General features: G+C 36.5%; 1 protein-coding gene across 4 annotated transcripts in view; it reads right to left on the bottom strand.

Moving 5' to 3' along the window:
• Positions 1-16,454, bottom strand: part of LOC129360360 (dystrophin-related protein 2-like) — a 74,799-nt gene that overhangs the window by 40,867 nt on the left and 17,478 nt on the right. For all 4 annotated transcript variants that reach the window (XR_008606026.1, XM_055030531.1, XM_055030532.1 and 1 more), the window contains exons 6-10: positions 12,577-12,655; positions 7,722-7,782; positions 3,977-4,038; positions 3,411-3,485; positions 546-747 (exon numbers count right to left, since the gene is read on the bottom strand). Coding sequence is in view for 3 of the 4 variants with exons in the window: in XM_055030531.1 (XP_054886506.1) it covers positions 546-747; positions 3,411-3,485; positions 3,977-4,038; positions 7,722-7,782; positions 12,577-12,655 (479 nt within the window). In the remaining variant the exon portion in view is untranslated. The remainder of the gene's footprint in view (positions 1-545; positions 748-3,410; positions 3,486-3,976; positions 4,039-7,721; positions 7,783-12,576; positions 12,656-16,454) is intronic.

The raw sequence follows: 16,454 nt of genomic DNA, 5'->3' as shown, positions 1-16,454 counted from the left end.
CATGTTATTTATCTTTTTCTAACCTGACAATTACAGAATATATCAAAAGAGTGAACACATATCTTAAAATGCCAGGCTTTTGGGAAATAATAAAAATTATTCAAGCAATCGTGGAAACATTTTCAAGTTCAGCATCACATAGATGCATAAGTACAATCCAAATGAAAACAAATATGTGAGGGAGAAAGACAAAAGGAAAATGTACAAATATTTTAAGTTAACACTTTGAGAGATTTTGGTATTAACTTCAGCATTATGATAAACTGAAATAGAGTGGTGAGTTCTTAGGTCCTTTACCATCTTTTTATAAAAATTTTTTGAAGACATAAAAGTTTTGATCATTTAGTTAATCATATTTATAAGAGAACTATAGTTTATCTGTCATTGGTAACCGCTGGTTGTGCAAGATGAACTGAAAACGAAAGGTAATATCTGTAAAAATAAAATGGGAGAGAGGGAATCCTTGTAAGCTGGATGGATAAACCTTTCATCAAGCTACAGCCTAAACTGCAAACCGTTACCCTGACAGAAAGAGCCACACCCACCTGTCATAAACATTGAGCAGCCAGTTGAGGCACATATCAACGCAGAGAGGGATGTTGACCAGAACGGACCTCTGCTCCTCCAGCCTCTCGTACATGGCCGTCAGGCCGTGAATCACCTCCACTACGTCCATCACATGCTCCCCCTGCTGCAGCTCCTGCTCCCGAAACACGTCCACCAGGCTGCTGAGCGCCACCAAGTCCACTGAACACAACACACAAGTTCCGCTGTGTTTACACACAAACAATTGTTCTCTGACTTAAAAGAAATTAACTTTGTAATCTAACGGTTTTGAATTTTTCCACCTGGATTTTTCTGAGACTCCGCCTTCAGGAAGTCGTCACAACATGGCTCCTCTTTTAACCCTTTAACAACCTTTTTACTAACGTTTCACTGAGACGTAACTCGAATAATGAGCTCAACAGTTCCACCAGGTCTGTTGATGTCAGAGGCAAAAATAAAGCAAAATAATACAAATTTACACAGAAATTCTAACAGAAACATAAACCCTAAATAACCTATTTAGACATGTTATCAACAAAAAAGTTAATTTAGGGGTTAGTTATACCTAAACAACTAACAAATGATATTAGATTTAAGGATGAGAATGTGAGGTTTAAGTGTCATTCAATATGGGAATTTCATTTGATTGATTTATTTTAAACAGGATTTTAAAAACAAGATAATCAGTAGGGCACAGAATACATAAATAACCAAGAATAAAATATTTTGTTTACCACTATTTTTGAAAAGGAGTAGGAAGAAGTGAACACTTATTTCAGTCTAATGAAATATATTGCTTAATGGCTCAATAATTATGAAAATCTGTAATTGAAACCATATTCATGTGCCTGTTCAAGATGACAAATAGATTTTATTACATAGACAAAATGCTTACAAACTAAGATCTACAGACAATAACAGTGATAATGACAATTTTAATTTCAGAGTTTATCTGGTGTGAGATGGGTTCTGATGCTAAACTGAATGTCACTGGCCATAATAATTATTTTTTTTATTATTTATTTTCTGCTTTTATTTTTTGTCTGTTCAAAGTAAGTTATTACATTTTTAAGCAACCTGGAGAAAAGCAGCTGTTGAAGGTAAAAGGTCAAATCTGAGGTGTTCGTGTGCATTACATTTGGGACTAAAAAGCGTAGAATGTGCTTGTTTCATTCAAATCAACATGCATATAAACATCAGTTCAATTCGCCTGCGAACGCAGCAGCAGTCTCCTCTTCCACGCCGCAACAGCGGTGCTTATTCACCCATTTTGGCTACTTAAGCCCCGCCATATGTTTCAAGAGCAGTGACACAAATTTGATTTCGCTCTTCTAAACTAATTTGATGGCCCGTCCCTGAGAGCGGAGCTAAAAGGGTGTCCGTTGATGCCAGGTATAATTGGATAGCGTGATAATGAGGTAGAACAGAGAGAGGAGAGATAAGGGGAGTATTTTGAAGGATGGGAGGGAATAACCCAAAAATGCATTTTTGATGGGCTCCGACGTGGCTCTGCTCAGCCATTCAGGGCAAGGAAGAATGAGGATTCGCTAGTTATCAAGGCAGCCGAGCAATTAAATCCAGTAACGATATCGACTCCTAGTCCCGAGGACGGTGAGATAACAGCTGGAAAGAGAAAGTGACAGAAAAGGGTTTTACGTGCTTGCTGAGTTTTTATTATGGCGACTTGGTATGTGGGAAGCAGGCAAGGTTACAGGAAGGTTACAGCAGAAAAGGGAGAGAAAAGAGAAAGGAAATAAAATGAATGGGAGGTGAAAATGGGCTGAACTGGGGTCAGATTTCTGAAAAAGGAGGAAAAAAAACTATCCGAACGGAGGAATCGACCCCAATGGGACGTCAATGAAGCTTCAACCAAGCAGCTAAAACTAATTAACTTCCATTTTGTAACTTAAATGGACCAATTAATAGTCAATTAAGCAGAATGGAAGGATGTGATGACAATAAGGATTACCTCTGCGTTTCAAACCCAACAGCAGGAAGTTTTCAAACCTGACTGAAGTTCTTCAGACACAATTGGTGTCAATCAACTCGACTATCTTTATTGATTGGTTTGTGCATCAAAATTTATGTTTGTGCTGCTTTGGCTATGAAGAAATTATTGAAAGTTTAAAGGTCATTTTGATTTTCTAAAAGTGGGTTGACCTTTAAACTTTCATTAATATTTTCAAAGCCAAAGCAGCACAAACACAAACTTTTACTGTTGTGTTGATTGACACCAATTTTATCTGATTTGAAGAAAGTGGGGGGCTGGTTGACCTTTCATGACCTTTGGAAACATTTCTTAATATCTTTAACCCTTTGTGACCTAAGTTTCAAATCTCCACCTGGATATTTTTGCTTATTTTAAATGTTCAAAGTTATTTAAATGTCCAGTGAGTAAATATATATTTGCCCATTTATCCATAAAAACTGGAACTTTCTCAATATAGCGAGTTTTTTTTCAAGATTTACCGGAGAGTGTTTCATCAGATTAATTTTACTCCCTGCTACCGCAGGCGTAAAATTACCATAATAACCCGATATTGTCTGGAAAGAAAAACTTCTCCCCTTTCAGAAACCGTTGAAATTGTTCAGATAGGGCAAAGTGTGGTGGAATTACGGTGCTGCAAATTTGGCTGGATCGCCGGCGCTCCGTTTGGCAACTTCACTCAGGTTATTTTTCAACTGTTTCCAGGCAAAGTGGTGGGAGCCATGATGCTTTTGATCGCTGACTAAACAAATGTGCCACAGCTAATCGGTGTATCACAGAGAGCGCGTCACAGTGAATTACTGCTGGTGCAGGATAACAAAATATCACTTAAGCAATCAGACAGACAGAGAATACACCAGCAAAATACCAAACATACATCTCAGAGACTTCTGAACCCGTCGAAGCTTCATAGCTGTTCTGTATGCAGAGAACTTGATGTTGTTTAGATCCGCTGGTGGAAGGAAAAAGAGATATAGAGAGATTAAAGAGATGAGAGGAAGAACTAATCCATTCCACCCTGCAACCAAGGAATAATGCATCCCAAATCTGTCCCGTTTGTTTATCACCATGCTGCAGAAGTCACTTTATTGTAATAGAAACATTAGCCACACTCATTTTTTGGTATACATGCAGTTCCAGCTGCGACGGTGTGCGTATCTATTCCTGCAAACTCCCCGTGTCAGACGAGATTAACCATGAGGCGCATCATGTCGTTTAATCACAATTAATTAGAGGCTAAGCGGGAAGCAATCACAGCGCTGGCAAATTGGGCCTCATAGGTTAATGACAGTAGAAATGTAGCCCCCAAGGTGATTGAGTTGCGGTCGCTTAATGAGCTGGGAGATAAGGCCTTAACAGCCCAAACCCAAACTTGGGGGCAATTCTGCAGGCCGACCAGGTCTCAGACGAACGAGCGTGAAGACGGCTCGTCTCTTCACTCACCCAGCGCCTGGTACAGCTCTGTCATCTTTGGATGGTCCCAGCATGTTGTCTGGGCCTGATGGCTGAAAGAGAAAATAACAAAGGCAAATAGATTCACGTAGCAAGGACAAATGGAAGAACATTTTCTTTTCGACCTCACTGATCAAAGCGGAACTCACAAAAGGAGTGAGAATAAAAATGAGAGAGGGGGGGGATCTGAAAAGCAGAACATAGTAGCTACGTTTCCACTACAAATGTGCTCAAATCTTTGTCTATATTCTGCTAACGTCAAAAAAAGCACAATTTGGCAACTGTGGTGTTTCCTTTAAATAAGAAAGAAAATTAAAATCACATGTGAATGACTTGTTAATACAATCAGTCATTAAAAATTATGGAGGTGACGGATGTAAACATTTACATGAGATATAATCATATTTCAGCAGCTAACATTCATCATCAACCATCTTCAGGCAGCGGAGCGACAAACTCCCTATTCTTGAAACCGTCTACATTTGTGGCATTTTGGTGATTTTACAAAAGAGTTATGGATTCAACACATTCGAATGACAAAACCTTTTATGAACTGTGCGATGCTGTGGGATCTCTGGTGAAGCCACCTGCACATTAAATAAAAAAATCCATAACCCACTTCCTACTTCTTGTTTTCTTCTTCTTTGCTGTTTTCGCCAGTAGTAACATCCGGCTTTTGGTCATGTGACTCATGCAAAGCAAAAAAGTGTTTCCATTGAAAAAAATGAAGCGATCACTTAGAGTGATCAGTTTCACAAATTTTTACTTTTCATAGCTATATGATTTAGTTGAATGAAAATTGTTCTTTTATTCTATGAACTACTGACATGTCACTGACATGTCAAGCAAAAATGTTGTATTTGCATAAAATGAGGAATTTTATTTTATGCCAATAAAACATAATTTGCATAAAGTATGTCAAAAAAAGATGACACATTTTTAACATATTGGGATACTTTTTTATCAAAAAAAAGATGCAGTACTTTAAAGAAAACAAGTTCATATTTGTTCAGAAACAACAATACAAATGTTTTACTCAGGAAGAGTTCAGAAAGAGCAGCGCCACATACTGTAGTGACTGACAGCTCTAAGATCCGCCTCCATATTCTGATTGATTGTTTCTAGTTAACACTGGGAGCACTGGGAGAAGGTAGGAGCATAAAATACTATCATGACAGTGACAGCTTCAATAAATATGTACAAAAAACATCTATACTTTTTCTTTAAAAGTTACATACTGCAGCTTTAAGCAAATGTATTTTCCTACTTTCAGTTTGCACAGTTTTATGGTTAAAAGTAACTTGTGAATCTTTTTTGAATAACATGCCAAGAAATTTTAGGCCTGAAAAGTCCAGACACGAGTCAAACATAATGAAGGGATTCATGTTCAGACATCAGAGTTACAACACATGACTGCTCTGCTGCTCTTATAAATATAACACGATCCAACTCATATCTGTCTTTGCGAGAAAAAACAAAACTCTGGGCTGCAGTTTCCTCTGAAGGGAACATCCAGGAAATGTATCATCTACAAAATGGATCCAATAAAAGAACAAGAGCAGCAGAATAAATGAGAAACCCCACAGCAGGAAGTCTGCCAGGAAACATGGGCCTCTCAGGGCTGGAATCATCATTCTACCTGCACAAGCGCTCATTGATTACTGCCGAGTAGAGAGCTACTCAGATGCTATACATCTCCCATCCCCACCGGAATAGGAATACAGTCCATAAAGCACTGACTGGCAGGCTAAACAAAGACCAATAAGGTTGTGTTGCAGATGATTAACAAGATAAATACTGCAAGTCTACAGAGGAACTAAGCCCATAAATGTTTGTTCAGTTGCAAATGAACAGATTTTGTTCAAAGACCTGCCTAAATGTACCTATTACACATTTACGACACAATTCATTTATTTTAAAAAAAAGTCTTTCTATGAGGATAAGTAGTATCGATCAGATGAGCTGATAAATAAATGAGTGCTTTGCAAAAACAGAACTCAGTAGTTTCTGCTCAATCACAATCATTATTTTTCTACTTACCAATAAACGTTTAAACTATGGTGAGATCTTTGAAAATTTCAGCAAATATGTGTGCTACTAAAAGTTCAATAAAGATGCAGTTATGTGAAAAAGTATTCATCCCAGGTCTCTTCTGCATCTTCTTTTTGACATCAAAATCAAATTTTATTTGTGTAGCACATTTCAGCAACAAGGCATTATAAAAACACATAAAAATCAGCAACTGAAACATTAAAATGTCAAAGGGCCGTCATTTACACGTCAAAATGTTGCTTTATATTTTATTTATTATGTTACAAAAGCTACTTTAAAAAGGTTTTTAGTCTAAATTGAAAGGAACTCAGTGATTTTTGAAAGTTTGCTCCACAATGTAAAACATTTGAAGGTGGTTTAACTTGAAAATTAAAGTCCACCTGCAGCTTTGAAAGCAGCATGGGAACATGGGTCTAAATGTCCACTGAAACTAGCGGAGATCCTGACTAACGAGATGCAGAAAAATCTTTTACATCGATTGGACAATGACCTTTCGTCAAAGCAAAAAACACCTGCAGATGGTAAAGCTTTTTTGTTTTCTGATTGGCTAGTACTGAATAAATTTGAATAATATTTACAGTAACACCAAGAGAAAGACAAGAAACTTCTGCTTCAGCATATTTATGTTTTATATATTGAATCTGTCATATTTCCAGAGCCTTTATACAGATAATCAGGGAAAGTCTAATTCATTTTGACAGAAAAACTGTTTCAATGTGTATTGAAACACACTGATCCACACTGAACTTTAAACAGGATATTATTGCTATATTAACTTCTGTCTGTCTCTATGGAAAGTCCACCTCGGGCAGCGCCTCTGTGCTCGTCTGTCAGTGCTTCCTGCCCTCTAACTCGCTCAAAGCAGGTGGTTCTGCTGCAGGTCACATCTTACTGACAAGTTGTCGTTCTACAACGTTTTCTTGTGATTCCCCAATAAGACGACATCGGGATCATGGCTTAGTCATTTCCACAGGCAAACAATTAATTGGCAGAGAGCTAATCAAGATGAAATTTCTGGTGATAAATTTAAATTTGACTTTGTCGCTGTTGCATCCTGATTTTTTTATTGCTGGTTCGATTGCTGTGTGAATTACATAAATACGCGCAGATTTTTTTATCTTTACAATCAGAGGTGGACAAAGTACACAAAATTGTTCTCAAGAAAGAGTATCACTACTTCAATATATGTTTAATGAAGTAAAAATAAAAAGTGGCCATCCAAGAAATTACTCAAGTAAGAGAAATTTAACTTAATTACTTCATAATAAAATTACTCAAGGAAAGAAAAGAGTACTTTGTAGTAAAAATGCTCCTGAAAATACATGTTTTTCAAAAAGGTTATTCAGGTAACTGTAATTGTGTAAATGTAACTAGTTACAACCCAGCTCTGCCCAGACTTTATCAGAATAAATTATAAACCTAACTGGGGCTTGTATGTGTGAACAGAACTGTAATAAATTGTCTATTGATCTCCACAAAATCACCAAGGAGGCTGAAGAATTAATCAACAAAGAAAAGCTCATTTCTACACGCATGTGAGGAAATCAATTGCATAATATTAGAAAAATCATTACACCAATTTCTGTTTGTTTTTTCACTGAATCTGGCACTAAAATTATCATCTAACAGAGTCATTTAACGTGGCATGAAAAAGTGCATTCACCTGGACAACACAAACACTTACTTAATGTAGTAGGGCACTTTGTTTGGGGAGATGGCACGCTCCCATGGTACCTGGACTGAACCTGGGCAAACAGAGAGACGGGGGTGCAAATCAATTTGAGAGCGGTCTCATCATGCATGAACTGTGCTCAGTGCGCCTGACAGCGTGTCTGGACACAGTGTCCATTCAGACCTTTGCTAACGGAGCTGCTGCCCTGTACAACAGGCGCAGTGAAGCCAGAGAAACGAGTTCATTGTGTAACGAGGTTCTCACAGAGAGCCGGCTTGTTTAGCGTCCAGTCATAGATCAGGGAGTCGTGAAAGAGGATCCCTGGAGAATTTCCTCGTTCACTTGTACAAAGCCAATGTTTGGATTAGGAAAATCAAAATGTGGACAATCAAACTGCTTTTTGGGGTTTTTAACCTTAAGGATGTAAAACCAGAGGTAATGTATTTCTGTAAAGGTCTGAATAGATAAAGGAAGAGCATTATGGACAGGTATAAGTTAATTACCTGGATAACACTTTATCTGAACGGGTCTGATTGACAACACCTGTCGTAAGGAGTCTTCATGAATGTTTACCGCTGTTGTCATAAAGAGTAAATAAAGACACTTTAAGTGCAACGTTTAGTACAACTCCACATTAAAAGTGTATTTATTTAGAGAATAATGCAAAATTGACACTTTTAATAGCATTTAATGAAACTTTTAGTGCAACTTTGGATCATTAGTGTAAATCTTTACTGAATGACATTTTATGAGGACATTCATGAAGGCTCCTTCTTATTTACAACATTAGTTCTGTCATATCAGTTTTATGCACACCCCTTCATAGAAAGTGCTACTATTAAAGGCAAAATAACAAAATATTATCAAATATTTTGTTCTAGTTTCGTGTGACAATATCTTAGTACACCTGAAATAATTCAAAATGATTACTTATAGACAACTTTTAAGCAAGGTATTGGTTAAAAGTCAATAATTTGTTGATATCGGTGTGAAACTACTGGCAGATTATTTCTTTATAGAAAGTGTTTTGATGTTTTTGATACCAGAGCTCTGTGAGGGACACATGTATTGGCAAGTGAATAAATAAAACCAGGCAGCTCCAAGTTTATAAGTCATTTATGTAAACACTGACAGATTTGAAGTTCATTTCCCGTTTAGCTCTAAAAAGGATAAACTTTCCAAAATATATCCTGACCATTTCCTTTTAGAACCGGTTACTATTATTCAGGATTCTGTTCATTCACAGACTGGATAAGCTTGTCATTTTTAAACTTTTCTCTTTTTAAATTAATTTCCTGGAATCCTTACAACATTTTGTAAATCTTATATCAACATGAAATTTCCTGCAAAGTAGCTGCAAAAAAAGCAAAGCTTTTAATGAACTCCAGTCTGGCAGGTCAGATCATGGTGAAGGTCAGCTGGGATGCTCCTAGCAGATGCTCTGGTTCAGATAAACTCAAAGTGTTTCACACTTTTTCAGCTTGGTTTGGAATATATGATGGAGAACTAGGGCCGTAATAAGAAAATATAATAAAACAAACAAACAATTACAAGAATAGTCATAATATTACAATAATAAAGGTGTAAAAATATGATAGCAGTCTACTTTTAAAATAAAGTTACTATATTGCAAGAGTAAAAACATAATCTTGCAAGCTTGTGTGTTCTTATTTATTATCTGATGTCTAAGTTATTAGTTTTCCAGATGGTGAGAAACATAATTTGATTCCTTGTGTCATTTCACAAATAATGAATTGAACAAATAGAGTTTGACTTTTACTTTACTCTCATAATATTGTAGCTTTATTCTTGTGATTACATCGTTTTTATTTCCATAGTATGACCCTAGTATGACCCTAGTACGTCGCAGTACGATTATCTTTCAACAGGATAACTATTTGTTATAAGGTTCATAACTCTGACCTTTGTAATAAGAAAGCTGCTGTTGGAAGAAAGTCATAATCTTGCTTGCAGTTTGACACAAACGATATGTAAAAAAATTGAACCTCTACTGACACATGGTGGTGGCGGCACTAAGAGTATATAAAGAGGATTAAGCAAAACAAAACAGTCAGTCAAAGCACAGGACGTGTCACTCTCCAGCCGCAGTGTAAGTAAAACCTTCCGACCCAAAATCGCTTCGGGGTCAGTAAGCACAACCAGAAACAGTCTGTACTAATTAGTGGTAATGTTTTACTCCAGAACAATATAGAAGGGGTCCGGATTACTTTTATAAAATTAAAGGCTTTTTAAGTGTGCCTTTTAGCCTGGAAAATATGGTACGTTAGACAGACCAAGTTAAATCTGCGGAGACTTTACAGCAAAACCTGAACATTACTGAGAGACTCTGCATCTAGTATGATGACTTAGATTTTATTCTCTCCTAAAAACTAGCAGCTGTAAATCCAGTAAGAGGTGCTTTTACAGAGGGAACTGAACATAAATGCAATGTGAAGAATGTTTTTGGTTTTTTTTACTTTATTCATAAGAACTTCTATTATTTTCCTAACACTTGTGAAAGACATCATGTCTTTCACAATGTATTTTGTGAAAGACACTGTGTCGGTCTTTCACATAAATAAAACAATAAAACAGACTGAAGGTTGAAAGACATTCAGAAGGTATAAACTCTTTGTATTGTTGCACAAACAGTGCAACAATGGTTACAATGGTTATGTAAACCAGAGGCTTTCAGCAGTGTCTCCATACATTAAAGGTGCAGAAGTTTTTTTTCACAGTCAAGTTTTCAACACTGACCTTGCCTTGACAGAGTAACCAGCTTTACAGAATGACTTGTAAGAACAGTCAATATTTTTACTCAGATGTTAATAATTTGAATAATCGCCAATAATTTATTAGTTCAAAGTTTAAAGAAAAACAAATTCTTTATAAATGAGACAAGCAAAAATGTGTTCAGTAGAGACATTATTGCTTTAGCGAACAGCAAACATTTCCAAATAATCCAGTAGAAACATGACTTGAGCTTGTTTGAAAGGTAAAATATGATTAGCATAGTGTTAACATAAAGGTTCAAAATTAAAATTTATAAAACAAACTAATAGTTCTTACTTACAACAGCTCAGGAAAAATTATTCCTGCTGCTGCAAAGACAGTTTAGCATTTCTGATTTTATAGTTTTAATATTTATGTATTGCCTTTCACAAGAACAAATGCTGATGGATGATAGACTGTCCCAGTAACTATTGAAATAACCAATTATATTGTTATATATGTTTGAGACCATTTTCAATTAATGTATTAATAATGGCATTATAATGCAAGTTCGCCCTCTCAAAGAACAATAAACTTTAATTTTCTGAAGAACACTGCACTAACGATGATATCGTAAATATCCAAAATAAAACTAAACAACCAAAAACAATAAATACAACTGAAATTAAAACCTGCATACAACCACAATAAATCAAATCAATTATAATGTCTCTGTAAACAAAAGTATTACTCATTAGAATGGAAATTATAAAACTTTTAATTGATTAATTGCAGATACAAAGACATTTGTATCTGCAAAAAGAGGCCATAGATGACTGAGTCAACACTTTATATTTCTCCCAAGTTACAGATTTAATCTACTGATAATAATAATTTACTGATTCGATCAGTAAAATATTGAAACATTTATAAAATCAAGACTTTAACTCAGAGATGCATCCAGTCCTTGAACGTTTCTGTCCTGTAACTTTCAGATGCTCCCTGCTCCAACTCACCTGAATCAAAGAGCTGAATTCCCTCATCAGCAGCCACTCAGCCCTGCTAACGAGCCATTCAGTTGATTTATGTGTTCTGGAGGAGGGATTCATCTCAAAGTTGCAGAATAGTAGCGGTGGAGGTCTGGAGGACTGCTGGAAACCAAACCATTGTCTAAGCCAAAGACAGAAGTCAAATTTGACCTTTCTGTCAGTTAGGAACATAAAAAGATGATTTGTGACTCTCCTGGGACGGAGACACATCAGCATCCTTCATCGCTAACGTCCTGTTTATTGGAAACCCTTTTAACCTTCTGAATAACTTCTTTGCCTCGTTCACATGCTGCCTCATGTTGTTGCTCCTCCACTCATCAGGCAGAATTGAGTGGTGGGTTATGTTGGTGCATTTTGATGCATTAAACCTTCTGTCTTCTTCTTATAGACTAAAGTAATGTTGGTACAGGCTGGTTTACACGCCTTTGTTTGTTACTTCTAACATCCTAAGAGCTACATTTTCATTATAAATATGCACAAATCTTTGTCTATATTCAACTAAAGTTGAAAAAACACCACTTCACAACTCAGAAGTTTCCATTAAACAAGAAATTAAATGAAAATCACGCATGAATAAGCTCGTTTACGCGATAAGGCATTAAAAATAATGACAGCAAAGGATGTAAATACTCAAATGAAATATATAAATATTACATATATTTTTTTTATTTATTCAGCCACAGCACTCTATCATTGTCTGTCAGAAATCAGAGTCTGAAAAACCTTTTTGCAAAAACATTTTTTAAACTTCCGTGTTTCGCACAAAACCGAGCTTTCACATTTGATTTTCAATTTAAATCACTTTTAGACAACCTGCTGCCTCTCCTCATCCTCTGCAGAACAGCAGGTAGAAGAAGAGACAGAATTTATAAATGTGCATCTCTGATCAAATTAGGCCCACGTGCGGCAGATGAACAAAGCTCCCCAGCTCCACCTCTAACCCAAATGCACACACACACTGAGCAGCTTCTAATTGTATTAACCCCTTCCCTCCTCTCCACACACATACATGCTTCCACTTTCTTTGAGGTGGTGCCTTGGCACAGCACGCCACAGATTGTTGCAACACAAGGCACCAACTTCAAATAGCAGAGGAGGACCCTTACTGGAGAGGAAGTGCTGCGATCCAGGGCCAAAGTCTCTGTGTGCATCCTGGAGCTGCTTCAGCCGCTCCTCAATGGAGCCCTGAGGACAAACACAAAGACACACACAAAGTTAAATCAAAGACACTCCTGCTGCTCTGCACTCCCTATCACAAGCCTCCACAATTGGAAAACAAACACGCACACAGGCTACTTGCTTCGTCTCTATTAGCCAACTGCTGAATGTAAAATTAGCTGGGGTTTTATTTGTTTGGGATTTTTTTTCTCCAGCTCCTGAAAGCAGCAGGTAGAAAATGAAGACAGAGATTAGAAAAGTATTTGTTATGTGAAAAGTACAGCAGACAGCAGAGTCGTGTGGTGGAGAGCTGCAGAGAGAAAGCGTTAAATGTTGCGTCAATAACTACGGAGACTGAGTTGACGGAATTAAGCTTGACATAGTTAAAAAAAAAAAAAAACTTTAATATTTGGTAGGTTTCCCACCAAATGAGATTTAGCCTGTCTAATCCCAGTTTAAATGAAAAGTATTGGATTTGGCACATGAATCCATGTCAGCCTCCTCAAACAATGGGAGGTAAATCCACTCACTGTGAAGTGACGAGCCAGACAAAGATAGAAGGAGAAAAAGATAAAGATTAAATAGACAATGCTCTTAAAAACTAAGAACCTGATTTCAGTGAACATCTATTAGACCTAGAAATTCAAAAATAAAATCTAGAGCTTGAATTAAATTGTTTTAGACTAATGGAGAGCACCGTCGTTGCGCCCGGGAGATGTTACTGCCAACTTTGCTGTGTTCTACAATCTATTTGCTTTACAGGCAATTTAGCCAGGCATAAGGAAGACAAATGACTAAATTATCCGTGAACGGCAAATATTAGCAAACAAATTTGGACAAGGACTTCCACTAGTGCAATAAAAACCATAATTAATAGTGATCAATCTGGTGCAGCAATTAAACATTTAATATCTCAATTAGAACAGAACTGACCAAAGAGAAAAATGACTTCATTCTGCTGCCACTGGAAATATATTGTACAACACTATCAAATTTCTTCCACCTCAAGTCCATACATTCAGACTTTTTTGAATCATTTTAAGACTTTTTTTTGGGACTTTTGTTGGTTTTGTATTAAATGAAGAGCCAGGCCTAGGAGCGCATAGAGTAGTGGAAGAGTAGAGGAAAAGAAAATCTTTTTGAGATAAATATCAGCTGAAGCCTGTGTTTTAAATAACAATTTGTGGTTAATATGTGTTTGGGATCATATTTGCTTTTGTTTTAATTCTGATATATTTGGTATTTTTAAGATTCAACTGCGTTGTAACTCTTTTGGAGGTGGTTTAACTGAAAAAAAAAATTAAATTTATGTCAGCAAGAAAATTCTTTTGGTTTTAACACAGAAATTAAAATTCATGAAGTTGATTTAAATTGTCTAAACATAGTTTTTAAGCTAATTAATTTGAAATTGTGAGTTTTAACTTAATGTTGCAATTTAAACCTAATAATTACTTCATAATATTCAAGAGAAAAAATCCCTCACCTAGTTAAAGAGCCACATTTCTATTTTGTTTTCACTTTCATATTTTGGTCCATCTGATGTTGAACTTTTTAAATATTAAATGATTGATAGGTTGATCAGTTACTCAGTACTTGAGTAATTTCTTAGATGGATACTTTGAAATCTTACCTGAGTAAAAACCTGCATACAAATATGTTGAAGTATCGCTACTTTTACATGAATACTTTTGAGTATTTTTTGGGTACTCTACCCACATCTGGAAGTAGGTCAGATTGTTAGCAAACAATGAACGGAAAAATGGATCTAGAAAGGATTACTAGTCAACCTGGAACAAAAATGCTAATTATTTAACATAAATATGACTCAGCCAATGAAATGGCAGCATCTAGCCGTGCTGAAGGTGATTGGCTGAAGTTCAAACTGAAGAAAGAAGATGATTTAGGTGACTTTGTTTGCGCCCGATGATCTCGTCTCACTATTTCAGAAACTTTTAATCCACAGAGATTTTCACCTTGAGCCATCTTTTACGCTCAGGGTTAGAAAAGCAGAAAAAAACAGAAGGCAATTAGCTGGATGAAACTGCCTTGCTAAGGTCAAAGGTGAGCCGTCATACTGCATGGTATCAGGGGTTCAGTTTACTAGTAATGGGGTTAGGAATCTTTTATTGGACCCGATGGAACCAGCAGAGCATCAACAAATGTCACAGTATACCTGAGTATCTTTACTGATGGTCTCAATCCCTTTATGACTGCAGCGCACCAATTCCCTGACGTTGAGAAACATTTCTCAAAAACGTTGAGAAAGTTTTTCTTTTTTATTTCTGGGTAATCCTATTTGCTTTAGCAAGCTGCTTATTTATTTCTGTGTTTATTTCCAAGGTGTTTTTAGAATTATAAGTGTCAAGAAAAACACAAACAGCTATGACTTTTTTTGGGGGGGAACACCTTAAATTCAATTACAATTTTACGGAGCCGCATAGGGAACATGGGAAAATGTATTATTTGGTTTTCATCGCAATAAGCAAAAGCACCCAGGAATCACCAATGTCAATGTAAAATTCCAAATATATACCGTAATTTTCGGACTATAAGCCGCGACTTTTTCCCCATTTTTTGACCCTGTGGCTTATATAACAGTGCGGCTTATCTATGGATTATTGCAGCTAACGGCCACTAGGGGGATACCTAAATCCATGGAATTTACCATCCACCATGTTGACGTCACATTTGCTTCAACACACAAGTAGCTGCGCGCACGGGAACTTTTCTGGTTACAGCCGTGTACTTCACCAAAGATGAAGAAGAGGGTTACGGTAATAACTTTTCTGGTAGGCTGATAACCGTATATTTTAAGCAGCCGTGTTACTGCAATTTAGACTTACTGTCATGTCACAGGCACTTTATTTGTTGTTGTAGCTTTATATGTTCTGTACCTTCTGTAGCTACTATTGCACTAAATGGTTGAAAACGTTATGCAAATATGCAACTTGTTTGTTCAAATGTTTATAAATGGGAGCTACTATTGCACTAAATTGTAACAGTTAATGTATGCAAATATGCAACTTGTTTTGAAATGTTAATAAATAGGCGCTTCCCCAAACAGTTGCCTCTTTCCCAGCAATCCCCTCTGTGCACGAACCATATCGTAATTAAACATAAAAAACCTGCGGCTTATAGTCCGGTGCGGCTTGTATATGTACAAATCATGCAATTTAGCTTCTGCGGCTTATATTCAGGTGCGGCTAATAGTCCGGAAAGTACGGTACACAGTTTAAGAGCCTCAGGAAAAACGTGTCAATATGTTCTGAAGTCCTTGGTGCAGAAAATTGACTGAAAATCAATTTATTCACTGCATTTTTATGTTTGCTTGTGTAAGGGTGAGATGGAACTGCACATGAAAACTAACCTTTATTAACCAGATTACCAACACAAAAAGACAATCAAAACTATCAAATGACTTTATTACCCCATGGAAATGACTCAGAAATAGTCCAAATAGTTTGGATTAGTTTTTCTTTCTTTCCTTCCAATGGAAAGTTTCTGTTTATATCTTAGAAGGGATAAAAAACGATGGAAAGTTTTGAAAAAAAAAATACATAACTGCTGGGAAATATAGATCCAAGACAGCATTTTTACCATAATAATAAAAGCTATAAAGGGTTTTATCTTGAGGCACACAGATCACCTGAGAAGAAAAGCAAGAAGGGGCCAACCTGTTTCAAAGGTCTTTTTCCTTTAAAGGGAAATGGAGAATGAATGGATTAGACTTTCAATTTGTTCTATTTTTGTAGCTCTACAAATGTCAGCCTCAAAGGACTTTTTAAGGAAATGCTGAAAGGTGATGAAGACATCTTCAGGCAGTCTC

This window comes from Poeciliopsis prolifica, unplaced genomic scaffold, assembly GCF_027474105.1.
Source record: "Poeciliopsis prolifica strain line A6 unplaced genomic scaffold, Auburn_PproV2 SCAFFOLD006, whole genome shotgun sequence".
In the NCBI taxonomy this organism is placed as follows: Eukaryota; Metazoa; Chordata; class Actinopteri; order Cyprinodontiformes; family Poeciliidae; genus Poeciliopsis; species Poeciliopsis prolifica.
The sequence above is the reverse complement of the archived record's forward strand: the minus strand, read 5'-3'. Positions and strand labels throughout refer to the sequence as shown.